The sequence below is a fragment of the Artemia franciscana genome, chromosome 16, assembly GCF_032884065.1.
Source record: "Artemia franciscana chromosome 16, ASM3288406v1, whole genome shotgun sequence".
NCBI classification, from domain to species: domain Eukaryota; kingdom Metazoa; phylum Arthropoda; class Branchiopoda; order Anostraca; family Artemiidae; genus Artemia; species Artemia franciscana.
The window spans coordinates 10055148-10082809 of NC_088878.1; the positions used below are offsets into that span (position 1 = coordinate 10055148).

At 34.4% G+C, this 27662-nt stretch overlaps 1 protein-coding gene across 5 annotated transcripts in view; it reads right to left on the bottom strand.

Moving 5' to 3' along the window:
- Positions 1 to 27662, bottom strand: part of LOC136037046 (polyphosphoinositide phosphatase-like) — an 80612-nt gene that overhangs the window by 37913 nt on the left and 15037 nt on the right. For 3 of the 5 annotated variants that reach the window (XM_065719471.1, XM_065719473.1, XM_065719472.1), the window contains 7 exons: positions 27564 to 27641; positions 24435 to 24651; positions 17005 to 17212; positions 14654 to 14865; positions 11116 to 11225; positions 4356 to 4548; positions 778 to 976 (listed from right to left, as the gene is read on the bottom strand). In XM_065719471.1, the coding sequence (XP_065575543.1) occupies positions 778 to 976; positions 4356 to 4548; positions 11116 to 11225; positions 14654 to 14865; positions 17005 to 17212; positions 24435 to 24651; positions 27564 to 27629 (1205 nt within the window). In that variant the 5' untranslated portion in view covers positions 27630 to 27641. The remainder of the gene's footprint in view (positions 1 to 777; positions 977 to 4355; positions 4549 to 11115; positions 11226 to 14653; positions 14866 to 17004; positions 17213 to 24434; positions 24652 to 27563; positions 27642 to 27662) is intronic. The other 2 variants (XM_065719474.1, XM_065719475.1) reach the window with 2 other exon arrangements.

Genomic DNA, 27662 nt, shown 5'->3' on the forward strand with positions numbered 1-27662 from the left:
TCGTAGTTGCTACGAAATTTTACCCAAGATTACTATAAATGCTAAAACTTTTAGTTCACTCTGCACAAAATACAGCAAAATCTTTTTACTGATCATACTGTTTGATGTTGACAAGAAAATAAACCTTAATAATAACTAAAATAAACATAAAATTTAAGAAAAACCTTAAGAACTGAGTTTGGCCGTGCAGTAGAGGCCAGTATAAGAAAACAGGATTATAGAAGTGCTTTTGTGTTTTGTTCTAAAAGTTACATGCCTCCAGCAGTTAAGACCGGTATCTCTGTGAGGCAATATATGCATATAATCAAGCGTCTGTATGTGATGACACAGCAAACACAGCCAAATTTACAAGGCTAGATAAGCAATTACTCTTAGAACCATGAGAGATTTTGGGAATTGCCCAAAACAATTATCGCATAAAAACCCAAAGAAATCGACTATGGACGACGTTATGGTTAGTTAGGCCACGGCCGAAGCCATAGCAGAAAGTCAGCGAAGCAAGCTGAAGCAGGTCAGTAAAGGCAAGGGGGGCAATGCCAAGGCCTGAAGACCAAAGCTGCCATCTAAAGTGAACGAAGCGGTTGAAAAAGAGGGTAAAAAAAGTAAGAGTCGAGTGGTCAATATACTGACTGTAGCAAATATTGGAACGTTTGTAACGTCTGTAACGAACAAAAACCTGCAGAACAATTTTTCTTCTAGCTAAAGATTCATGACTCTTTTACTTTACCATAGTTTGAGCTTGTGTATGCTTAATTATAATTATTTGAACAAACTCACGATTTATTCATTCTTGCCATATCAAACGCTACATAATTTATATGGTAGGCTGATGGCAAGAAAACGTTAAGGTAGCGTATACCGGCCACAAGTTCATCAGTAAGGACAGCTTCATGTTTTTTCTTCTCTTTCTTCTTTACTAGGTTGATGACAATGATGGGTGAACCATATCTTTGAAGCAGCTGATTGTAGTGTGCGCCTAAAAAACAAAATTATAGAGTAAGCTCCAGATTTAGACAATCATCCGAAAGCACTACTACAACTACTAAAAACTCACTGCTGCACTAAGCTACCTGAGGCCAATACAGTTATGCTCACTGTTCCTCAATACGAATCTACTCAAGGCCTCCCTCTTTACTCCCTCCCAAGAAGTTCCAATTTCCCTTAAATCTTTTCTTGCGACATCCTCCTAGTCCATTCTTGGGCGACATGCTTTTTGTTTGGCCTTGGACGGTTTGCCAACAAAGACGAGCTTTGGCCATCTATCATCCTTCATTCCAAAGAAAATATCCTAGCCAGCTCATCCTTTCTCTCATTATAGCCCTAAAACTCGAGACTGAACCAACTTTTTCGTACAAATTACTGCTTAAGATATACTCAGTCAGTCGGGTACACAAAACAATCTGTTGGCGATTTCCCTGGAAAACACACAGCAAATCAACCTCCGATTTTTGGGACCCCCACTCTTCAGAACCGTACATTAACACTGTCACCATTATAGCTTCCAATGTAGCTTGATTTCCAGGCTTATCTTCCTATTCTTCCAACATTTTTTCGACTGTGAAAAAATACCCTGGGCCTTGGCTATTCTACTTTTTACATCTTCACTACATCCACCGTCTTTACTAATAATACTACCTACGTAAGTGAAGCGGTCCACCTGATTAATCTTCTCTTTACCCAACATCACTTCTTCACCTTCGCCTAGTCCTAGTCTTAGCAACTTGGTCTTTTTGACATTAATTTTCAAACCTATTTTTAAACCCTGAACTCGTAAAATATCTAAAAGTTCATTCAATTTGCTTACATTTTTGCCAAGGATGCTTAAATCATCAACATTATCTAGGTCTTGGCAAGTTTTACTTCCCCATTTGATTCCATGTTCCCCCACTGCCTTTGCTGGGCTCCATAGAAAAAAGTCCATCAAAATGATCCATATAGATGGCGATAGATCACAACCCTGCTCAACTCTTGATTTAATACGGTACAGGCAACTAGCCTGATTTCCTACCTTAACCACAGCAAAATTAATCTCGTATATAGCACTAATCACTTTAATACATTTATCTGGTATATAATACAACGATAGGACCTTCGATAAAGCTCTTCTGACAGCTGAATCAAATGATTGTTCATAATCTATAAATAAAGATTATGAGATAACAATATTTGGTATAGCATGAGAGAGCATTTACTTCAATGTATTTATCTGATTGCTAATCTGACCTTTACTAAAGTTGTTATATCAGCTAAATCAAATACTTGTGCATAATCTACAAAACTAAGAACTAAAGGCGTTTGAAGAGTAAGGTACTTCTCAATCTATTGATCTAAGAGTAAAAATTTGGTCGAAGCATCCTCTAACCTTCTAAAACTACACTACTCTGCTCTTAAAATTTTATCTACAGCATCTCTACGTCTAAGAAGTGTCATCACACTGAGTAATTTTCTTCCTATAGACATTAGACTAATGCCTCTATATTTACCACTTTCACTCTTATTACCTTTCTTATGGAGGGGTTTAATCCGAGTTTTCCAAAAATTCCTACGTACTTCTCCTTTTTAAAAAACCATATTCCTCTAACCACACACCCACCATATTTAGAAAAAAGAAAATCATTAACCACCCTATGAGCAGATAGGATACTGTCATTCTTTCAGTAGAGTCATTTAATACTTCCTCACAGAACACATCTTCCTTCACATTCAAAGCGTCAATTTTTCAGTATTTTTCTATATCTTTTCCTGTAGCTCCATCACGGTTTAGCAATATATCAAAATGTTCTGCCCATCTCTCCTTGACTCATACCTTCTCAGTAACTGTGGCACCACTTTTAGCTTTGTCAGGGACAAACCCGGATTTACAATCCCTTCTCAATTTACTAATATGACAGCACAATATTTTACCATCACACCGTCTGGCTGCATCTTCCAAATCTTCAGAAATTACAAAGAAATTGCATTAATCCTCAAACCACCCTTCTTTCTGTGAAAATAGGCGTGGTCATTTGAGAATTCTAAAACATTTGTTCATACAATAATTTGGCCTCTCATTTTGTTGACACTCAATTCTGCAAATGATACCTCACTGAATTTTTGAAGAAATTAAAGGAAAAAGGGTTATGAAAGGCAAAGAGAAAATATTGAGCCGATCTTTAATTTCCGGTCAATCTCAAAAAGGAAAACCACAACTTGACAATATTATCGTACACAAGTAGACTCAGCAACAAACTTGGAAAATTTTTTGCGTACAACTCAAGGTTTAACATTTTTTGATTCCATGAAAGCAAACTTTCAATAGACCAATCTCTAAAGCCTGAATAAATAAAAGATTCTTTTAATTCTATGCTAGCCCTCCACGCTTTTGAGTACTGTTTGAGATCATTTAGTTCTTTTTGATGGGACAACTATAGTCACCACGTTAAATGGTATACCATAATCTTTTAACTGAGCAATTGAAGAAAAAGAAAATACAAGCATAAAGAACTCGATTTGAACACAGATACTGAGGACATTTTATAAGCTCTGTATATGACAATTTAATATAAAAATATTCGACTCAAATTCTTTGTCTTTTCAAAAAGAGATCTTTAACTCGTTGCTTGTTTTTTTTTTACAGTTGTTCAGTTTTTTTTTTACAGTTGTTTAGTTTTTTTTTTGTTAGGGTAACTTAAAAATTTAAGTGTTTATTTTTTTACTGGGGAGAGCTTGGTTGAAATCTTTACCGAAATTCCTGTTTTATCTTTTGGTTTTATTAAACTGGCTGAAAATCACCATCATTTTTTTTCTTTTTAATTATCTTTTTCCTCATTTTTTCGTTGTTTTATTGCGAAGCCATTGTTCTTGAAGCATTGGTGGAGGAACATCGTGACTCAGCGTAAAGACTGGAAGTTTGAGGGGGCATCAGCTCTCCAAATATACAGAATAATATTCCAGTTATTTACCTCCCTAAGATCTTTGCTCCTCCTGTATTTCTAGAGTCATATAGGCAAGTAAGTAAAGGACCTCCAATCTTCTCTTAGGTAAGCAGAGGTATAGAGATTTTTTCACTCTTTGGTTAATAGCATGCAGATGGCATGCCTGTCCTCCTCGGGTCTTTGGAAGCACATATTTCCCTATCGCCTAACGACCAGATATCCATTTTCAGCAATATGATGCAGGCCTGTTAGGTACATGCTAGGTACCACCGTCTTTGCAGCTTGATGAAGTGAGATACTTCTGTCAAGTTTATGCATTGACAAGATTCCATGTTTATCACTGTATCCGCCCAGTTAATATTCTTGGCAGGATGCTAAAGCTCTTGATTTTAAATCTTGATTTAAGGTTTAATATCGTGTTATTTGAAAAAGTAAACATACCAGCTGATTCTGCAAAAGGTTCACAAATTTCTATAGTAATAGGTGGCTTAGCAATCTTCACAGGTGGTTGACTCCATTGTGAAGGCACAGAACCACGAAGCTGTACAAAGGACGTGAATCGAGCCTTGTTTAGCCAGCAAACCCCTGCTTCGTGCACAATTTGCTCGGTTTCAACTTCATTTGCAACATCGCCCTGGAAAAAGGTATACATTAAATAGACGTGCTCATAAGCAAAAGGTCAGATCTCAATTTTGGTTTTGAAACGGGTTAGTAGAAAGTAAGAATGCTTCCTCCAGCTGGGAATTATTAACTGATAGCATGTTCAGAGGCCAATAGCTTCATGAAAGACGGGGAAGATTGACTATCATAACGAAAACCCGATTCAGCACCACAAGAGGCAAATAAATATAAATTTATCAACTGTGTGAACAGGATTTCTGTATTTTCACTATATTTTATCCCTAATCACAATACATAAACGTGGATTTTCGCAAAAAGTGGCTGCTCGAGTAAATGTGTTATGTATGCCCTCTGCTTGAATACGGTACGCAGTTTAGGGACCAAAAGTGAATAATATAGATATTCTATAGGATGAAACGGTGCAAAAACGGGCCTTAAAAACTGCTCTCGAAAAAAAAACTTGAACTTATATATGAATCCCAGCCTTTATAGAACAAAGGTAATAGGTGATGTGTAAGTTTCAATACTCCGTAATATTAAGTGCCAAGAACCGTTCCTTGCGACCCCTCCTCCCTTTTGATGTCTACACAAACACGCCACAAGTACTAACACAAGTTATCAAATGGATCCGTAGCCATATATCAAACTGAAGCTGCGGAACTCAGCAGCACAGCGTAACTGTCATAGATCTTTTTTCTACAACCTGACGCCAACACAGCTCCATAAGCTCCTCCTTTATCCCAATCTCCTCCTTAACCCCTGCCAAGAAGTTTCTGTTTCCCCTAAGTTTCCCTTTAAATTCTTCTTTACGACTCTTCCACCCTAGTTGCATGGCCTATATACGTCCTGAACTTATAGCCTGAGGGCTCCAAAGATTGCCTATGCTGCTGAACATACAGCCTCAGGCTCTAAAGCGTATATCCTAAATCTCATTTGCGTAACAGTATTAGTACAAAATTAGACCATGTGCTGGTTATGAAAAACCAGCTCAAGCAAAACTTGGAATAGATGTTTCTAGTTGACACGTATTTATTCCCTATAAAAACAGAGCTAAACCAAAAGCCACAACATGTAAATGTGTTATCAAATGTCATACCTACAATGTCTCAAGAGTGGTAATTTGTGGTGTTGAGAAAGGGTAAGGGGACAAACAGCACTAGTCCTATTTTAAATATTGTTTAACCTTGAGATAATTTTTATTTATTAAATTGTTGAATTTGTATAAATGAAAATACAGGGCTAAAATTAAAAGCTATTATCGGGAAATACAAAATAGGTTCTGGCCTCTACAATCCATTGTCGAAGTTAGCCCCACTGCAGTTTGTATTAATTGCTCTTCTTTCTAGGTTTAGCTATATTATTAACTGCAAAGTTTTGTTCATTTTGTTACCATTGAAGATGTTGAGAGAAAGATAACATTGTCATTGTAAATGATTTTATTTGTATAGTCTACATTGGTGGTTACCTGCAAATATACACAGAAAGTATTTTACTCTAGAACTCCAATTTGGTAACACATTTCTCCTTCACCTATCTTTCCACAGCCATTTTACCCCCCTTTTTTGGCGCTTAGAATTTTTTTGGGACACATGCAATGCAGACAAAGACACACTTACAAAGAGTCAAAATGACACAGAGACGAATAAAAATTAGCGTGAAATGATAGAATTATGAAGAAAAAATGAATAAAACAACTGAAAACCCAAAATTGAAGTAAAATAATCTTTGCCCAAATTTATGTAGGCCAGGTATATACCGGATCTGCCATCTGCACAGTTTTTCAAGCCCTAAAATATACGGAAAGGATAGAGATAGTAGGTTCATAATACCTTCCAGGTGAATATTTCATTCCTGAAAACTCTCATCAATCTAACTCAGTAAGGGTACTGGATAAGCAAATTTTGAGAAACTTCCATCAGCCTACTTAAGTGGGGATAAGGTGAATGAGGAGAACTCAGAAACAAAAGGACCCTGTCCGATTTCGTAAAGGTGGAACACAAGTCTTCTTGATCTCCAAGCCTAACATGGAGCAAAACCAGGTTTCTGAAAATATGCTGATGGTGGCAAAGATACAGATAAAGTTAAGAGTAGTCAAACGAAATTCATAGAAAGTGGCTAACAAACTGTTTAATGCGAAAAACTAAATGAGATTTATCCACCGGGAGTTTTTGTCATTAAATAACCGTTTCCAAGCCCTCGAAAATGAACACCCTACGGTTCAGTCTCCCGAAGAAGTTTGGTCGGCCGTCAAAGGGACCTACCAAGAGGCTGCGAAAGACAATCTCAGCTTTAAAGCAAGCCAAAAGAAAAGTGGATCTCTAACGAGACTTGAAAGCTGATTGATTAACATAAAACAGCAAACACCTGCAGCTAACAGCCCCAACTCCTGAAGCCCTCATTACAAATGGGAACCTCTATAGGCAGATTGATAAACAGATAAAGAAAAGTTGAAGACGAGACAGGCAGCGTTTCTCTAGAATAAACCAATTTTAGCCAAGGAAACAGCAAGAAAAGGATACTCTAGAACCTTGCTCAGGGTCACAAATGAAATCATAGGAGATCCATATCGTCTACAGCCCCAGGTCAAAAATGAGCAGGGAATCTAAACCTAAACAATACTGGACAGATTTAGTAAAGAACTGGATCCCCATTTACGTAAGGAACAACTCGGATTCCAACCCAAAAGGTCATGCATGGACCTTATACATTTGTCATCAGAAAACACATGCCCTCCGATCACTTTTGACTCTTAAAAATGTAACTCAATTTCAAATGAAATGAGCTACCTCTGAACTTTATACAACCACCACTTACATTAAAACCTTATATCCTGTCGGGGCATAACTTAAAACACTTGCCACTGTGCTCTGGGTCGTTGTGTCGACCCTGGAGTTTTGTTCTGTGATCCTTGAACTATTTTCAATAGCATGCCAATTTACAAATTTTTATTGGGTTTGTTTGAGGGAAAAGGTTTAGGGTTACTTGTTCGCCTGCTAGTCCAAGCAAATTCAGTCCCAGATTTTGCATACAAGTCCAGTGGACATTGTTCGTCACGTGTCAAACCAGAACCAATCCAACCTTTCATCCCTCATTTCCATGACTATCTACCTTAGTTCTGCCCTAAGAATGACGCATGATCAGTTCCTGAAAAGGTAGGCAAGAGGTGAGTTTCCCATTTTTAGATAATACTTAACAGACCGAGAACAAGAGCCCAACCTCCCGTTCTTGAACCTAAACATCAATACTGACCTCCCAGGACGTTTAAGATAACAACTGCTGCAAAAAACTTGAAAAATGGAAGAGCTCACACAAATCTTCTGTCCAAACATGTCTGAAAAAGTGGACGCCTCTGTTAACAGTAATATGGAGTGTAGAATCTGTGCCTTATTGGCTAATGGACTGGGTGAGGGGAGTTCTAGTTAAGATGTTCAAGAAGTGAGATGCTCCGGGGTGTGACAGCTATAGAGGTATCAATTTCCTATAAATCCCTAGAAACCTACTCGCAGTCACAACACTGGCAAGATTTAGTAGAGAACTGGATCCCCATTTACGTGAAGAACAACTTGGATCATCCCGAAAGGTCATGCATGGTCCTTAAATAATTGTCCTCAGAAAACTCCTCGAAGAATCATATAAATTGTAGTGACGCTGATCATATCAAGTGATAAATTAATTTTAATAAAATAAATTAACAAACACAAATTACAAATTATTGTCGTCGGTATTACGTCGGTATTACAACTAATACCGTCGGTATTAGTGGCAACCTCTAGTACACCCTTTTTATATGTCTGTCAGAACGTGTCCGGGTCAACAAGCGTATTCAGGCATTCGAACCTATTCTGAATTTCAACTGAGTACTTTTGGTGAAATACATCAATTTTTAGTTTCTGGGTGTCCAACTTTGGCTGACGCCGTTCTGAAGGCTGAGCTTGAAGACGCAAGTGGAAGTTCAAGGCATCTAATTGATGGTCTGTATTCCCTGTCTTAGCGCGACGATATGTTCTAAAATTCGTAACTGATGAGCACCATCTTTGGTTGACTATGATATAGTCAATCATCTTCTGCGTTCGCCCGCCGTTGCTATATGATGTTGGCTTATAGATGTCATACCTTTAAAATAGGGTGTTGGCAATGACTCTAGTATAAAATTAAACAGAGAAAGATTTTAAGGAGTCACTGATGAAAAGCATTTAGCATGCATAGAAAAAAAACTGTCATCACTTATAACTTTTTATTATATACAGGCCCAAAGAATTTCCAATTAGCTTTTAAAAGACACAGTTCACCTTTTGTAAGTAAGTAATAGAACCTTAAGGTCCAAACCGGCGGTGCTGATCTCGGTTTCATGGCCCTTCAGCCAGGAAGTGCAATGGGGAGCTGGGGGCCAACCATCCTGTGCTTTTACACACCCTTCCTGCTTATCCTCCCCAGGTTTCTGGGAGGGTAAATCTAGGGAAGGTAAGCACAAAGGACGTCACCTTATGTGGACGCAGACCACGATAAACTTCAAAATTTTATTCCCTAATAAGATCAAGGGACTTTCGAGACACGCTTTTTGGGAAGTAGGGGGTACAATATACGTCACAGTTAATCCAACGTCGCCATCGTAACTAATTTATCAAGAGTATTTACATTTCTGTTTTCATCCTGCGGAATTTTCAGCTCACGCCATCTAATTCATTAATAGTTCTTGGGATTTAAATTTTTTAGTAGAGCATTCATCTAAAAAAATCAAAAATTCAAAAGAAATTACTCAGCTCATGTTAATTAATTTATTAATAGTTTTTGTAATTTAAATTTTCTTATTAGAGCATTCAGCTATAAAAAAAAAATCGAAGAAAATATTCAATTTTTTCTTTAGCTCATGCTAACTAATATATTCTTAGTAGAGCATTCAGCCATAAAAAATCGGAATCTTTAACAAAAAAATAAAAATGAAGACAATTATAGCAGATATGCGCTTGGATGTAGTTTTTGGACCCTAGTTAAGTACAGAGTCCTAATTATGTTATTAAGCCTAGTGGTCGGTTAATCTCGCAGCTATTGAGCTTTAAATTAGCCTACTGAAAAACAGCAATATGAGAATCATTTTATTTTGAATTTAAAAAATTTATCAGTTGAATTAATCATAGTCACTGCAGAAGGATGATGTTCCAAAATCTAAAGAACTTGAAATCGTTTTGATCATGGATGGCGCTTTAGGGTACCCTAGTAAAGAACGAGCTCTAGCCTATAATAACATAAATAAGAAAAAAAATCATGTTAAAAAAAACGTCAAGTGAGGATGAATCGTCATTTGGAGCTGGTTCAAGAATGGTAACTATTATTTCAATTAATCTTAGTGATAAAAGTTCGAAGCGAAAGCGAATTTGTGAAATTGTAACAGAGGTCCTTCTAAATATCAAACTTCATTAAGATCCGATAACCCGTTCTTAAGTTAAAAATACCTCATTTTAATACACTCAATGGACATCTTAGAATCAATATCAGATGAAACTGTTGCTAGTGATAAGAGAGTCAACCCTTTAAAGTCAATAGTTTTAACAATTAGTTTCCAAAAAACTCCCCCTTCTTTCTCCGGTCCTATCCCCCCTGAAATATCTCTTAGTACTATGAAATTACTGGGTGTTACCATCTCAAGCGACTCAAAATGGGATTGCCACGTTAATGATTTATTAAAACGTACAAATACTGCATTTTCTCTCCTCAAACTCCACAGTAAATTTAAATGTCCTAAATCGCATTGTTTGAGGATTTTTCTCTCTTTTGTGAGTCTTACCCTTGAATACGCTTGTCCTGTTTGGCATCCTGGTATCTCCAATGAATTGTCAGACGGAATAAAGGCAGTTCAAAAAAGGTGCTTAAGAATTTTCTTCAATGAGGGTAAAGTGCCTTACGTTTCCCTTCTTCGGAGAGCAAATCGAGTCACCCTTAAAAAAAGGAGGTCACAAATTTCCTTGCGTTTTACCCATAATGCCGTGCATAAGACTCGTACTAGTTCTCTTTTCCTTAGTGATCATTTACCCCCCCCCCCTGAACTCGCCCCCCACCTTTGGCTTCAAGAAAAATCCCCCTTCTTGCCCCAATAAGAGTTTCCGCTGAAAGATATAGAAGAAAGTTCATCCCTCACATAGTTGAAATTTTACATCAATAATCCCCCCCTTCTCATTCTACTTTTATCTTAGAGTTTTAGTGTTTATTTTTCAATTGCGTACTCTGTAATGCTTGCTATATAGACTTTTGTTTAATTTTGTTTTTCCCTGTTTTAAATTTACGAATTTTTATCGATTGACTTTTTATTGATTGCAATTATATAATTTTGTACTGACAATAAAGTGCAAATTCGGCCCCTTTGGGGCTTGTGATAGCCGCTTTTTTAAAATAAAATCTCATCTTATCTAGATGAAAAGAGGAGCGTCCGATGATGATTAAAAAGTGTCAATAGTCAAATTGAATTAAAGAAAAGAAAAAGAAAACTACTTTGTTTCGATTTAGAAAAATAACAAATGGCAGGTACTAATTCATTATCGGGACAAACTTTGGTTGACTCTTACAATACGAATCTTACAGTGCTCACCTTATAATTTGAGCCACGTTTAAGAAACCGTGTTCCAGAATATTTATTCGACCTCCTTGCTATAAGAGTGAGAAAATACGGCTTCCCAAACACTGAAACATTGGACTGGCCTAAAAACAAAGGGAAATACTTAAGTAACTACAAAAACCAAAACAACTAAGAATGTAAATATAGCTCTCTACTCTAGACCTTCTCAACTCAGAATAAGAAAAGACCCCAATTCAATTAAAAAAGCGACCTATGTGTTAACTTTAATATCAGGAAAACATTTAATAGCAATTTTTGAACCCATAAATAAACGCTAATAATTACAACAGCCTTTATGAGGTAGTATCTAAAAAATTCCAATAAAAGTAAGTTTATAGTGGTTATGCTTTCCCTAGCATCTCTGAAAATCTGAAGGTTTTGCAGAAAGTGGTATTAACAAGGACCTCAATTTCCCTAGGGTTTTATGCTGTTTTTTTTTTAATAAATTGATACCAGCCTAATCCGAGTTGCCCCAAGTTTTGCTTCCACTCTACAGTTCATCCTCAATCTTTTGTTAAAATTTAATCTTTCTATATTGAAAAAAAGAAATCACCAGTACAACAACACAAACAGAAACAAATCCACACCATGAAAAAAAAAAATAAAGACAGAAGGAGAAAGGAAGACTGTTTTCCTACTTTGGTAATTTAAATAGATCAGTGCTTGAAAGAGGTCTTAACCTTTCTCATTCAGCTAATTACATAGGTCAAACAGCAAAGCCATACAGTCGTGGCAGTCGTGTCGTAAGTAAGTATGTCATACACCAAATATTAAGAACAATAGATAAGACAAATTATTCAAAAGCGACCACCCAGTACAAAAGCTCATCAGGACAGGGTTAACTGGCATAATAAGAGTTCTATGGATTCTATAGTTTAAAAAGCTTACACACTGATTTTGAAGAAAGCATTTCAGCCTCTCTTCATTCATGTGCGAGTACAGGGCCCTCAGAAGAGACCCCACGTTCCTCACATTTATTAGCCACCTTATTAGCCACATATTTATTAGCCACCTATCTATTAGCCCACATTTATTAGCCACCTTATTAGTAGATATTAAACGATGAAAAGAGACCATCGTCTCTTCTTCTTTTGAACCAGTTGCCATTCTCAGTTTATAACTAGTTTAGGTTTAGGTGCAGTTTAGGTGCTGTTTCAATACTAAGATGAACAAGACAGATCAAACGGTATTGTACAGTTGCCAAAAGCCTTATTGGCACCATTCTCCTTATTCGATCCTTACTAGTTCACGTTATATTGATAGCTTTAATCTCTTAAAGCGACAATGGAGTATCAAACAGAAACTTATAGCATTAGAAGAAACTTTTAATTTTAGTTTCTCTATTCAAAAATATCCACAAAAATGCCTCAGTTCGTCGACAAACAATGAAACACTTTCAAACATAACGGAATACAACTGTCATAACGGAACACAACTGTCATAACGGATAAACTGTCAGTGCCTCGAGAAACATATCATCAGTTACATAGTCGTCCTCAGTAACAGAGAAAAACTAAATAAAAACCTTTAACGCATTTAACTGATTAAACATATTAAAGAATAAACTAATGTAATTTAAAATTAAATGTGATCCCAAAGAGATAACCATGGACCATGAGCAACAGAGAAAAACTAAATAGAAACTTTAAGCCTATTAACCTGATTAAACAGATTAAGAGAGATACTAATAGGATTTAACATTGAATGTGAGCCGCAAGAGAAAATCATGAGAAACAGAAAAAAAACTAATATAAAGCTTAAATATATTAAACTGATCCAAACAGATTGAAAGAAAAACTAATGGGATTTCTAGTTCAAATGGTACCCCCCAAGAGAAAACCAAGAATTACCAACATAAAAAAAAATAACTAACAGTCTTAAACATATTAAAGTGATTAAAACTGATTAAACAACTTAAAGGAAAAACTAATGGTATTTGGAATTAAAGGTGACCACCAAGAGAAAACCATGAACCACAAGCAACAGAGAAAGATTAAATAAAAAAAAAGACATGCCAAACTGGTTCAAACTGATTAAATAGATTAAAAGAGAAACTAAAGGGATTTAAAAGGAAATATAAACCCCAAAAGAAAACAATGAGCCACGAGCAAAGGAGAAAAGTTGATTAATAATCTTGAACAAAATAAACTGATTGAACACCTTAAGCGAGAAACTAATGATATTTTAAACGGAGAGTAAAATTATGAGCCATGAGAAACAGAAAAAACAAATTTAGAAACTACAAGCATATTAAACTTCTGGTAATACCTATTTGTTCCGGAAAAAACATCGTTGTACCCTAAGAGTGGCATATTTCAGATTTTGTAAATTTTTGCTGCGTTTATCGCGATGGTATGGAAATAGTGAATTAGTGGATAGGTTTTGACCTTTTTGATGATCTGCGGGAAATTCGGTTAGGCTAGGTAAAAATTGTTAGTAACCCTCTTCTGCAACGACTTTCACTCAAATAAAAGTGGTCTTAAATAGGATTAAGAATTAGTAGAGTTATTTATAAAGACTAGCTTCGTGAATTTCTTCTTTTAATAACACTACTTGTTCAAATCCTCTTAAATAGGCTAGTGTAGGAATTTCATCATAAACTCTATTTAAGTGTTCAAAGAAATTTTTTATAGGGGACATGCTAAAAAGAGAGAATAACAGAATGAATAATGAAGTTATTCAGAAGTAGCATTAAAGCAGCGACATATTACCCTTTCACAAATTACATCTGCAAAAGTATGGAATACACTTCAGCTGTTTCTTGGAAATTTCATTCTTTTGGCACATTCAAACACCTGGTAGTTTATTCTTTTAAAGTTACTTTTAGTCTATAGGTTTTTAGATATAATTCGTATTTATCTATCGCGTAATTTTCTTATTTCTATATTTTGGATGTACTTCACATTAAGTGTCTTTATTTTTCTTTTTACAGGTAAATTGATGGATTAATATTTTCTTGTTGGCTATATAAAAAAAAAAGTTTTAAAAATGTCTGGCGGCTGATTTTCTACAGAATAACTTTAATCAGCAATTTATTGAATGTGTATCCTTTTTACTTAATATATATATATATATATATATTTCACCTGTTCAGAAGTCTACTATTACCCAATGTCAGTTGTAGGTTTTCATATATTCAAATGTTCATATTTAACAGCTCATATTTAAGTTTTCTCATATTTAAGGTTTTCAATTATTACATATTATTTGCTTAGACGATTAATAGTTTAGTGTTAAAATTTGTTTTCATGATCCCTCTCCTTGTGGGCCATGGAACTATTGTTGGGATTTGCGGTTGTAGTAATGAATGATTTGTATTTTGTCTGAAAAAGATTTGTATTATCTCAGTCCAGAGGATGACATGAGGAGTTACTTCATCCATCTTGACTATTAATGGGATTGTAAATGACAAATGAAATAATATCAAAGCGCATGTCAATAGAATAGTTGACATCGAGTCGTCGACATCTGGAAATTTCATATTGCCTTAAAAAAAGAAAAAATGGCTCACCAACAAAACCATGCGTCATGAAAATCTGCCAATCAGAATGAAGTACATTTAAAGCATCTTTCAGCAGATATTCATTCCAGACAAACTTAAAATTAGGCTGACTCCTCACACCCCAACAAAAATCTTCAGGATACAAATCGTTCGTAGAAGCACGAATTTCGGTTGGGCGGCACGAATTATATTGAAGCGTATTCGTCAAATCGTAACTATAACTGCAAAAACAAAAATAATAACACCATTATTAACCTACATGGTTAGTAAGCTCGTGCCACAAACAATATTCTCCAGGGACGACATTACTTCATAAGAAACTAAATCAATAGACCAAAATATTTTTTCAGCATACCTGGTAAAACAAATCTTTAGCAATGACAATGTATTCCCGTATACCTTAGTTATTCCTTTCTTGTAAAGAAGGACTTTGCCTGTAATTAAGAATATTCGAATTGGATTCCAAGAAACTTCGACGCTTTACGTTGCGTACAAAAGCAAAAAAAGAGAAAATAAAACAGTTATAAGCGACTATTTGGACAGTCAGATATTTTCTATTTGACAAAAAGTGGAGAATGTTATAAATAAAACGAAACTATCTATGCAAAAGATATTACATCAGGTAAAACTAAAAGCAGTTATTATAAAAGTAAGATGATTTTTCCCTGACTTGATATTTCCATATTGAAAAATTAAAGCCTTGGCATCCGTGGTAGGTTGGGCTACAAAAATTCCGAGTTATAAATCCAAAATAGTTAAGTCAGATACAAAACACAAAACTCGTTGTTGCAGAAAAAATATTTTACTCGGCTTAGTCATTGGATAATTGTTAACAGTTAGTAATTACACTATTTGTGCTGTCATTTCGCTAGACAACGGTACCCTTTCTGTAACAACTAGATCTAAAGAAATTCAGAAAAGACGTCAAAATAAAAACTCCCTTCAAGAGGCCGGGTTAAACAATAGAATTTAAATGTAGTTTATCAATCATAATTGCATAGTTTGAACAGAATTGGACGCAAAGAACTTTAGTCTTCTCCACCGTAAAATTTGGAAGATTTTCATCAATTCTCCATAGTGTATCTTTATTTTTTAATTGAAAGAACTATAAAATTGTCTTTACTCTTCATTTGTCATTTGCTCTCAGGGGGCAACTCAGAACAAGAGAATTTACTGATCTGATTAAAGGTCCAAAACAGGTTTTCTGTGGGCTGTTTTAAAAGACTACATCGATTGATAACGTAACATAAAAGAACAATGATTCACAACCATGACATCCTAACGAATATGTCTCCTTTACTGTCTCCAGTACGAGGAAAACCTTTAAAACTGAAAACTAAACATATGAAAAAACCTTAAATAATACTACATAACATAAAATAGAGTAATAGACATTATCTGGCACTATTCAAGGATATCTTTCTGTTTTTCTTTTAGAAAGCCTTGAACTGAAGAATGGCCCTTTACAACGTATTAGACTCTTAAAAGAACAAAGTAGTGGGCTGGAAATGCATTACTTATATTTTTACTGGTTTTGACCTTTTTTCTGATGGGGCTTTTTCTGTATGTTCAAAGCCTTGAACTAAGTTTTACTTCTCTTGTTTTTTTCTTAATTTAAAAAGTCACTTCAGTCTCCCTGTTACTAATAAGTATGTATTATAGTTCTATTTGTTTACCATTTCATCAATAACTATTGGCTGGTGATTGCCTTCGAAAAATGAAATCATAGATATAGCAAATGTGGCTTCAACTGTACCCACAGAGGAGAGTAGGACGGATGTCCTTCCCAAAGAAGACAACAACAAAAAAAAAGAATTACAAATCCTTAAAATTCAAAAAAGTAAATCTTCAAATGGATGAAATTTTGACAAAAATTTCCAAACTGAAGCCCATACCCCTGACTAATTGCTAGGGCATACTGGTGCTACAAGGATGTATTTTTACAATAAAGCCAAGAATTACTAGGTCAATTAAATAGCTCGACTTGTTTTGCCAATGTTGACCCGAAGTGTGAACAGCCTGAATGAACAACCCTGAATTTACCATAATTTTGCACAATAAAATAAATGTTACTAATAAATATAATATTTTAAATAGATTGGCTTGGTAACCACACTACTATTTTTTATCTATTTGTTACTTTTAACAAAAATAACTTGCTTGGAAAAAGCAAAAAATTTAATTTTCGACTCGAGATCTGATAATCCGAAATTACCAATTACCAATGAAAAGAATTACCAATGAAAAGACCTTAATGTTTCTACACACAACGTGTTTCGTTTAAGGCAAAGACTTGTCCTTGGCTCAGTCCTAAAATTGACATTATTTTTGCTTTAACCTTTTCCAATCAAATTACTGACCTGAAGTAAAAATTTGACGAAAAATCTATGCTCTGAAAAAGCCGAACATATTTTGACTCATCTTTATGTAACGATTTTTGTCCAAAATTTGGGATATAAACTAAACTTGTATCTTCTATTTTGTAGATAGTGTGATGACCAATCAGAGCAATCTTGCGTCGTTTTGTTATCAATATTATGTAATAGCCTTCCAGAAAGTGTACGAAACCTGAAAGAAGAAGCACTAATTTGTTAAACATCTTGGTTGCAACGGTACGGTAGCTGAAATCTGGTAAATGACAAACCTCGGGCCATAGTAGCCAAAAGTTAAAAAAGTGTTTAAAAAAAACTGGCAAGTCAGAAAAAATTGCCATTTTTCTAGCTGATTCAGGAATGGTAACTATCATCTAAATTATTCTGAATTGTAAAATGTTATTTTTAAAATAGATTTAAAGGAGTTTCGAAATATAGCCTGAAACACCAAAAATGAGGTCAGATAAAAACAAAAGTACATCGTCTTTTTGGAATCGTCTTGGCCGAAGACTATATACAGGAAACTTAAAATCCCCAAATTTGAACAACAAGCAGAATCCCTGTTTTTGCATGGGTAGTAACTGATGTGTCCTCTTTGTTTTCCGTTTTCTTTTCTCCACTGGTAGCGGTCAATTGGAACATCTTAGATTATATAAAGAATCGCTTCTTGCCCTTTAGTAAAATTTACATATTGAAGGAAATACTAGATTTATACAGAGTATATTAATATTGAAACAACATAAACCTCTCCCAGCTCTGAGGAACCGGACAGTTTTTAATGTATGGCCAACGCAATTTGGCAATACTTACTTTATATACTGGTAATTCTAGCGATCATATCCTTTCGGGATTCTTGGGATCAAACCTAGTTGTAATTCAATGAAAATTATTAACGATCCAAACACCAAAAAACATTGTACGCCTTGTGTAATTATTACTTTATTTCCGGTTATGGTCTCATGAAGAATATAAGAGATCCAAAGCCCACAAACCACCTCGTGCTCGGCAAAAATTCTGTGGTTTAAAATTTTAGCGATGTAGATTCTATGAAGCTTTGAAACCAAACCTCTCAAACCACTGTGTGCTCTTGAATTCAAATCTTAAACAGATAACAAGTTTCTGGTTGTGACTCCATGAAGAATTTCAGAAGATCCAAATACCTTAGACTAGTGTATACTGTACCATATCTGTGATTAATAATAAAGGGATTGGGATTATAAAAATAGCATCAAAAGATCCAAACATTTCAAACCACTCTGTACTCTGAAGAATTCTGACATTTATGTTTCGAACAGTTATGATTCTTCGGTTGTTATTCTGTGAAGAACATTAATAGATCCAAAAATTTCCGTCCACAGCGCGCTTTGCAAAATTTTGTCATTCATGTTTTAAAAAGTTATAAATCTTAGTTCGTTATTTTGTGAAGAACATTAAAAGATCCAAACATTTCAAACCACTGTGTACTCTGAAGAATTTGACATTTATGCTTTGAACAGTTATGATCCTTCAGTTGTTATTCTGTGAAGAACATTAATAGATCCAACAATTTTCATCCACAGCGATGAAAAAGCGCTTTGCAAAATTTTGTCATTCATGTTTTAAAAAGTTATAAATCTTAGTTCGTTATTTTGTGAAGAACATTAAAAGATCCAAACATTTCAAACCACTGTGTACTCTGAAGAATTTGACATTTATGCTTTGAACAGTTATGATCCTTCAGTTGTTATTCTGTGAAGAACATTAATAGATCCAACAATTTTCATCCACAGCGATGAAAAAGCGCTTTGCAAAATTTTGCCATTCATGTTTTAAAAAGTTATAAATCTTAGTTCGTTATTTTGTGAAGAACATTAAAAGATCCAAACATTTCAAACCACTGTGTACTCTGAAGAATTTGACATTTATGCTTTGAACAGTTATGATCCTTCAGTTGTTATTCTGTGAAGAACATTAATAGATCCAACAATTTTCATCCACAGCGATGAAAAAGCGCTTTGCAAAATTTTGTCATTCATGTTTTAAAAAGTTATAAATCTTAGTTCGTTATTTTGTGAAGAACATTAAAAGATCCAAACATTTCAAACCACTGTGTACTCTGAAGAATTTGACATTTATGCTTTGAACAGTTATGATCCTTCAGTTGTTATTCTGTGAAGAACATTAATAGATCCAACAATTTTCATCCACAGCGATGAAAAAGCGCTTTGCAAAATTTTGCCATTCATGTTTTAAAAAGTTATAAATCTTAGTTCGTTATTTTGTGAAGAACATTAAAAGATCCAAACATTTCAAACCACTGTGTACTCTGAAGAATTTGACATTTATGCTTTGAACAGTTATGATCCTTCAGTTGTTATTCTGTGAAGAACATTAATAGATCCAACAATTTTCATCCACAGCGATGAAAAAGCGCTTTGCAAAATTTTGTCATTCGTGTTTTAAAAAGTTATAAATCTTAGTTCGTTATTTTGTGAAGAACATTAAAAGATCCAAACATTTCAAACCACTGTGCACTCTGAAGAATTTGACATTTATGCTTTGGATAGTTATGATTCTTCGGTTGTTATTCTGTGAAGAACAGTACGAGATCCAAAAATTTCCATCCATTGTGCGCTTTGCAAAATTTTGTCATTCATGTTTTAAAAAGTTATAAATCTTAGTTCCTTTTTTTTGTGAAGAACATTAAAAGATCCAAACATTTCAAACCACTGTGTACTCTGAAGAATTTGACATTTATGCTTTGAACAGTTATGATCCTTCAGTTGTTATTCTGTGAAGAACATTAATAGATCCAACAATTTTCATCCACAGCGATGAAAAAGCGCTTTGCAAAATTTTGTCATTCGTGTTTTAAAAAGTTATAAATCTTAGTTCGTTATTTTGTGAAGAACATTAAAAGATCCAAACATTTCAAACCACTGTGCACTCTGAAGAATTTGACATTTATGCTTTGGATAGTTATGATTCTTCGGTTGTTATTCTGTGAAGAACAGTAAGAGATCCACAAATTTCCATCCATTGTGCGCTTTGCAAAATTTTGTCATTCATGTTTTAAAAAGTTATAAATCTTAGTTCCTTTTTTTTGTGAAGAACATTAAAAGATCCAAACATTTCAAACCACTGTGTACTCTGAAGAATTTGACATTTATGCTTTGAACAGTTATGATCCTTCAGTTGTTATTCTGTGAAGAACATTAATAGATCCAACAATTTTCATCCACAGCGATGAAAAAGCGCTTTGCAAAATTTTGTCATTCGTGTTTTAAAAAGTTATAAATCTTAGTTCGTTATTTTGTGAAGAACATTAAAAGATCCAAACATTTCAAACCACTGTGTACTCTGAAGAATTTGACATTTATGCTTTGAACAGTTATGATCCTTCAGTTGTTATTCTGTGAAGAACATTAATAGATCCAACAATTTTCATCCACAGCGATGAAAAAGCGCTTTGCAAAATTTTGTCATTCGTGTTTTAAAAAGTTATAAATCTTAGTTCGTTATTTTGTGAAGAACATTAAAAGATCCAAACATTTCAAACCACTGTGCACTCTGAAGAATTTGACATTTATGCTTTGGATAGTTATGATTCTTCGGTTGTTATTCTGTGAAGAACAGTAAGAGATCCAAAAATTTCCATCCATTGTGCGCTTTGCAAAATTTTGTCATTGATGTTTTAAAAAGTTATAAATCTTAGTTCCTTTTTTTTGTGAAGAACATTAAAAGATCCAAACATTTCAAACCACTGTGTACTCTGAAGAATTTGACATTTATGCTTTGAACAGTTATGATCCTTCAGTTGTTATTCTGTGAAGAACATTAATAGATCCAACAATTTTCATCCACAGCGATGAAAAAGCGCTTTGCAAAATTTTGCCATTCATGTTTTAAAAAGTTATAAATCTTAGTTCGTTATTTTGTGAAGAACATTAAAAGATCCAAACATTTCAAACCACTGTGTACTCTGAAGAATTTGACATTTATGCTTTGGATAGTTATGATTCTTCGGTTGTTATTCTGTGAAGAACAGTAAAAATTTCCATCCATTGTGCGCTTTGCAAAATTTTGTCATTCATGTTTTAAAAAGTTATAAATCTTCGTTCGTTATTTTGTGAAGAACATTAAAAAATCCAATCATTTCAAATCACAGTCTACTTTATTACATTCATGCTTTAAACATGTAAGATTTTCCGGTTGTTATTCTGAGAAGAACACCTAGAAATCTAAACATCCCAAACCACTGAGTGTTCTACAAAATGCTCCCATTTATGCCTTAAACGTTAAGGATTATCCGGTTCATTTTCTGTTAAGAATAATAAAAGACCAATACATCCTAACCACTGTGTGCTTTGCAGAATTCTTTCATGTATACTTAAATGGTTATGATTATCTGGTTGTGAATATGTAAACAATACTGAAGATCCAAACATCCCAAACCCCTGCGTGCCCTGGTAATTCTATCATTTATCCTTTAAACAGTAAGGATTTTCCTAAGTGTTTTTGCAGTGAGCATTAAAGGATCTCAACAGCTCTCCCTATAGAACAGGGTTTTGCCACTTATGCTTTAAACAGTTAGGGTTTTCCGTTTGCGGTTCTGTGAAGAATATTGAAGATACAAAACTCAAAAAACTGTGCACTCTGCAGTACTCTGCCATTTATGCTTTACACAGTTAGGATTCACCAGGTATGACTCTGTGCAGAACATTAAAAACCTGAACAACCCACACATTGCATACTCGGAAGAATTTTGCCATTTACGCTTTAAACAGTTATGATTCTCTGGTTGTGATTCTGTGAAGAATATTGAAGACCACTTTGTGCTCTGCAGAAAAACCACTTTGTGCTCTGCAAAACTCTGCCATTTATGCTTTAAACCGTTAGGATTGTCCGCTTGTGATTTTGTGAAAAATATTGAAGATCTCAACACCAAAAATTTACCTGTTCTAAAAATCCTGCAATTCCTATTGTTGCTGGAAGCGATTCTGAGGTTTTAGATAGAGACGTAAATAGCGACGAAGACCACACTGCCTTTCCGTCACAAACACCAAAAACAAGAAGAACAATGGAGAATTTCTTAAGAAAGTGGAAAACAAATTAGAATGAATATTTCAGCCCTGTGTCCAAGGGCCGTCCTCAGCAATACAAAAATATATAAGAAGAAACAACTTACAACCGGATAAAATCAATAAAAACAAAATGAAAAGTTTTTCAAAACAGTTCCAGCATCCTTACCTCAGCAAAGTTCAACCAGGACTCATGGAACTGTCTTGAAAACTTTTCATGTTAGTTTTATTGATTTTATCCTGTTGTAAATTATTTCTTCTTATGTATTTTTGTATTGCTGAGGACGGCCCTTGGACATAGGGCCGATATATTCATTCTAATTTGTTTCCCACTGTCTTGAGAAATTCCCTATTGTTCTTCTTGTTTTTGGTGTTTGTTTTAGATAGAGAGATTAATGTATGCCGTTTACTGGTCTTTTCCTGGAATTGTCCTGGAAATATTGTTGAAGCTGCTACCAAATGTTATATTTATTATGTTAGAAACAAATGCAGCGATTATTATTAAACGAAAAAATGCAGAAAGACCTCCAATGGGATGGGATGAGCTTTAGGAAAAAATTGAAGAACGTAAGAACGCCACGAGAGGGAAATAAATATATCTATGAACAGAGTTGAGAGAAGGGGATCATATAGAGGTCAGGTTAGCCTTAGGCTGCTTCGAGCTTCAGTGGATGGTTAGTAATAGAAGTAGAAGAAAGATAATATTTGTTTAATGCTATTTATATATTGTTATTGCTCAAATATTTTCGCGGTAATGGTCTTTTGCTAATCTTGAGAATCGGCACTCCCTGGATTTAGTGTCGTATTTTGGTTGAAATTTGAAATTATTGATATTATGATGCATCTGGAGCAAAAAGTACACTTAGCAACATGTAACCGATCGGGGGGGGGTATCGTCAACGTTACCAAAAATGAGTATTGCTCATTTTAAAAAATACTCATTTGTTTGAATATGTGCGTTCCAAAACGTTTCCACTAAAGCCTTTTTCGCTTTTTAAGTCTTCATAATCTTAAAATTATACATTAATAGCCAATCACTGAGATTTCAGTATTTATTCGAAAATTTCTCGAACTAATTGATTACAAGTTGCGCTAAAAATAAAATTTTTACAACTAGTCCTATTTCAATAAAGATAGCAGGACAATTGAAGGAGCCGCAGAATCGGAAACTTTCTAGCAGCAGCAAAATATGTTCTATCATCCATTTTTCTACCAAGGGAGAAAAACCGAGAAAGTTTACTGGTCTAAAAATTAAATTTTCTTTTTCATGAATCGATTAGAACAAAGTAAAAAGCTCATAAGCAACAAAAGATCTCTAAAAGTTAAAAAAAAATTTGTCCAGCTTATTTTGAACTTAAAATAAGTTTGTATATTAGAGAAGAAAAAACAGAAACGCTGCAATATTTAAGTTTTAGAATTGATGTAAAAATACATCAAAATGTGAGCCACGTCTCACAATCAGAAATGCTACTTGCGAATCATTTACTGCTGAAATCAGCACTGTATTAAGAGTTATATATATTAAGTCAAAGGGGATAGAAGAAAATAGAATGTACCAGCTAACAAAGCTTGTTTACAGTGAGGAACTTGGCTGCAAGCGAAAGTTTTCTAAACATGTCACATAGCACCTACTGAATTACCATAGTCAAGTTGATCCATGAAACAAATGCCCACAGAATATAACAAGTTTCCGCATGACGGTTTTCATTTTGCTTGATCTTGCCTCGAATCCAATACACAATTAAAAAACCTCTTTTCAGTCGCAGCTAGTGTAAACCTGTCAGCAACACCTTAACCTGGGTTCCCACTGATGTGACTTCACACAATAACAGCCGTTCTTGCATCATCCGTCAAATTTACTCTTTTCTTGCTGCAAGTTTATGCGTCACAACGGTTCAACTGCTGCGTTGAAATATTTCTGCAGAGCCGTTAAAAATCACACCCATTTTCCTGAAAGCTTTGTAGAACTATAAATTGCAAGTAACTCAGAAACAAATCCTGCTTATCAAAATTTTTCCATTAATATTTGACAAACAACATGTAGCCCTTCACAGATTAGCACTTTGAGTGTTTCTATTGGTTTCTAAAACTTGATTTAGCCTTCCTACAGATAACCTTTTTATATATTGCGTTATATTTCGGCGTTTCAACGGTTGCAGTGAACAATTTCTATGCAAACATTTTTGCCATTTCCCGACATCCGCTACCCGTAAGTCGTTTGGCGTTAAAAAAGTCGCATCAATGGAAACCAAAGGTTACTTAACACAGACGCATACATTTCAGCGCTAGATAACAAATATAAAAACGAAGAGAAAAAATTAGATAAAATAGATAAAAATCAGGAGTAGTGTTTCTCACCAACAATTCCAAAAGCAGAAACCATTCTATTGAAGGCTTGACTGGATTTTCTATTCTGTTTCCCGTCTACATCAACAGCACTTAATAGATCTCTAACTTCTTGGTGCGAATATTCTATGTGATCATCGTGTATTGACAACCGTTTAAGCTCTGTTCTATCAATGCGTAACACTCTAAACTTGGATTGAGTGTTATTTGACCCAACAAGAAAAAATCTCTGCAAAAGTGAGTAAAATCAATATTAACTGATAAAAAAAAATGCTAATTTAAAAAAATATTACTCAAACATTCGATATAGAAAGATCACATTACAAAGAAAAAAATAAAAAAACGATAGGAGATATTATATAAAAAGAAATAAAATTGCATAAGATACGTGAAATAGAGCAATATTTGACTTTAAAATCAGCTGGAATCAGAAAAAATGCATTTTTATCAGCGGTGACGATCCCTCAGTGTAATCCCAGAGAGATATTCCTGTTTTCCCTAGTGCTACCCCTACCCCCCTCCTTTGAGGAGTTATATAGTACTAATCACCGCAGCACCAAGCTGCGTAAGCCCAACCCAGTTGTGGACGCTGCTTCCCTCTCCTCTCAACCTATTAAAAGCTTCATTCTTTCTCCATTCATCTTAATAACCTCTTTCTACCCCATTCAGAGACATTCTGCTTTCATTTGGCCCGAGAAGGGTGGGCAAAACTCACAATCTTTGGCCCTTTGTGATCGTCCATCTGTATGACCTGGCCAAGCAATCTTAAACTTGTCTTCATTACAAACTTGGAGTGTGGGATCGAACCAAATTCTTCCTGTAGCTTATGATTCGATATTGCTTACAGCATGCCACAGACCACATTGTGCACATACCCCAATATGACAGTTCTTCTGGAAAACGTAGGTTCCTCAGCTTCTTAAAGTGCGCAAGTTTCACAGCCATAACTGACCACTGCGGCTTCCAATGTTATATTGTTAGTCTGCATATTTATTTTTAGCTCCTCCAATGTCTTTTAAATTCCAAAAAATCAGCTTGCACCGTGGCCTTTGTACGTTGTATATCTTCATTTCATCTAACTTGTTTACTATTAGCTAATTTTAGTCGCCACCTACGCCTTCTAAGAATTAACTCTCTCTACGCCATCTATAGACCAGGAAGTCATTTGTGCTTGACTTAAAACAGTTTAATTTTTAGCTGCGGTATTTATTTGTCATAATGTCAATAAAAAAAGAAAAAAAATCACCTAGTTTAGTGAAAATTACTAATGAATATAGATTGACGATTTAATACATATTGATATTCCTTTCAGACGATATAAGCACTATCAGATTTACTAACGTCGTAAAAGAAAAATGCTTGAAATTTATTTTATTTTCAGTAAAGTGCAAATGATGTTTGGGTACTTAGATGTTAGAGGGGATAGGGGGGTATTAGCCATACTCCTGTTTTTGGTAATTTCTATTGGTTTGGTACTTTGAAGTTTGACTTAATAATTTATTACAATTTCTGTTCTTTTTGGATCTTGCTCATTTATTGATAGTCGTTTATATTCGTTTTAAGCATGAACTATTATTATACTTTATTTCAGCTCGCCTTTGGTTGAATGTAGCTTTTCGCTTTTCTTTGAATAGCTTCTTATTTAGAACATTTTTTTTTAAATTAATTTCTGCTCGTTTTTGATTGACATTGTTTTTTTTTCTAACTGATTAATGAAAGGAATGTTTATAAGACCTTGTTTTCGGCTTTTCTCCCTGAGATCCAAGTTCTTTACTTAAATATTTAGGAAAAAACAATTTAGCCACATAATCAACAAAAAAGAAAAGTTCTATGCGCATGAAACATTTTCGTTAGTAAATGTAAGCCATTATATTAAAGGCAAAACACCTCAAATCAAGTGGAATATTCCTAAGTGATCACCATCCACAAGGGCTCCTCAGAGAAATACATACTTGCCCATACGGGTTTTGGCCCATTAAATTCCTTAAACAGGCAACGTAGCACGCCTACCATAAGCTCTGTATGGTATAAATGTGATAGGGGCGACTTAGAAAATATATACCTGTTGGTGAAATCATACAAAAAAAAATACATACAAAATTAGATCCGAACTATCTCATCCTTTATATCCACTTTTCATCCTACATCATTTACATCCTTTTTATCCACTATATCATCATTTAGTGCTCAACCACACATTAAGAAAAAAGCTTACAATGGGTTGTACAATAAACCACTTTATTGGTTTCTGGAACCAATTATAAAAAAGAGAATAATTATACTAAAATATCCTCCAATATTTCTTGATAACTTTTGTGTATTTATCTAAAAGTCAATTATCATTATACTGAAAAATGAATTTTAAACTGCCGAGTAATTTTATTTGAGGAAAAGCCTCTCGAGGTCAAACTATAGCTTAGAATTTGAAATCTATTTTTAAAATCTGCATAAAAACTACAAATTCTTGCATAGCTAAATATAATAAAACACTTGGCACAAGCTTAGATTGGAAATTGAAAAAAAACTGAAATTAAGAAAAAGTCGTATGCTCAATCAAATAAAAAGTCCTTACCCTTCTTCATCAGAATCTAGACATGCTGATTTTTTTTTTTTTCAAAGCCCATATGAAACATACTAAACAACTAGGCTACAAGACATGTAAACAAATAATAAGAGGCGCAATGTCAACCTACATAAAAGAAAAAGAAATCTTCATAAACAGGATAATACATAAAACAGTCAAATAAATAACAAAGACAAATTGACCAAAATAGATGACAACTCAGCGTTTAAACGCGGACAAAAGTAAAACAGTTCAAAATAGGGATGAAACCTTATAATTGACAGTGAATACATTCCTGTTTCATCCCTATTTTGAACTGTTTTACTTTCGTCATTGAAAGGCAGTGTGGTCTTCGAAGTTAAATGCGGACAGTAGTTAGCCCCAGCTTAGCTTCAAAACATTAATATAGGAGTTAAATAAATATGATTTAAATAAAAGAGTTCTACCATTCTTTTGTCAAAATCTTGACAATACCGACTTTTCATAAGTTCTGAAAAAAACATATTATTTAGGAAGTGACTTCACGTTTGACAAATTAACTGTATTGCATAATGACATAGTACTTTGAACAAACTTACATTTTTAGTTTCATATAATGCCATCTTCTGCATTGTATTGATGAAAGGATGGAATTCAGCCTGCATCTTTTTCTAAATCTAAAATTAATATAAATTACA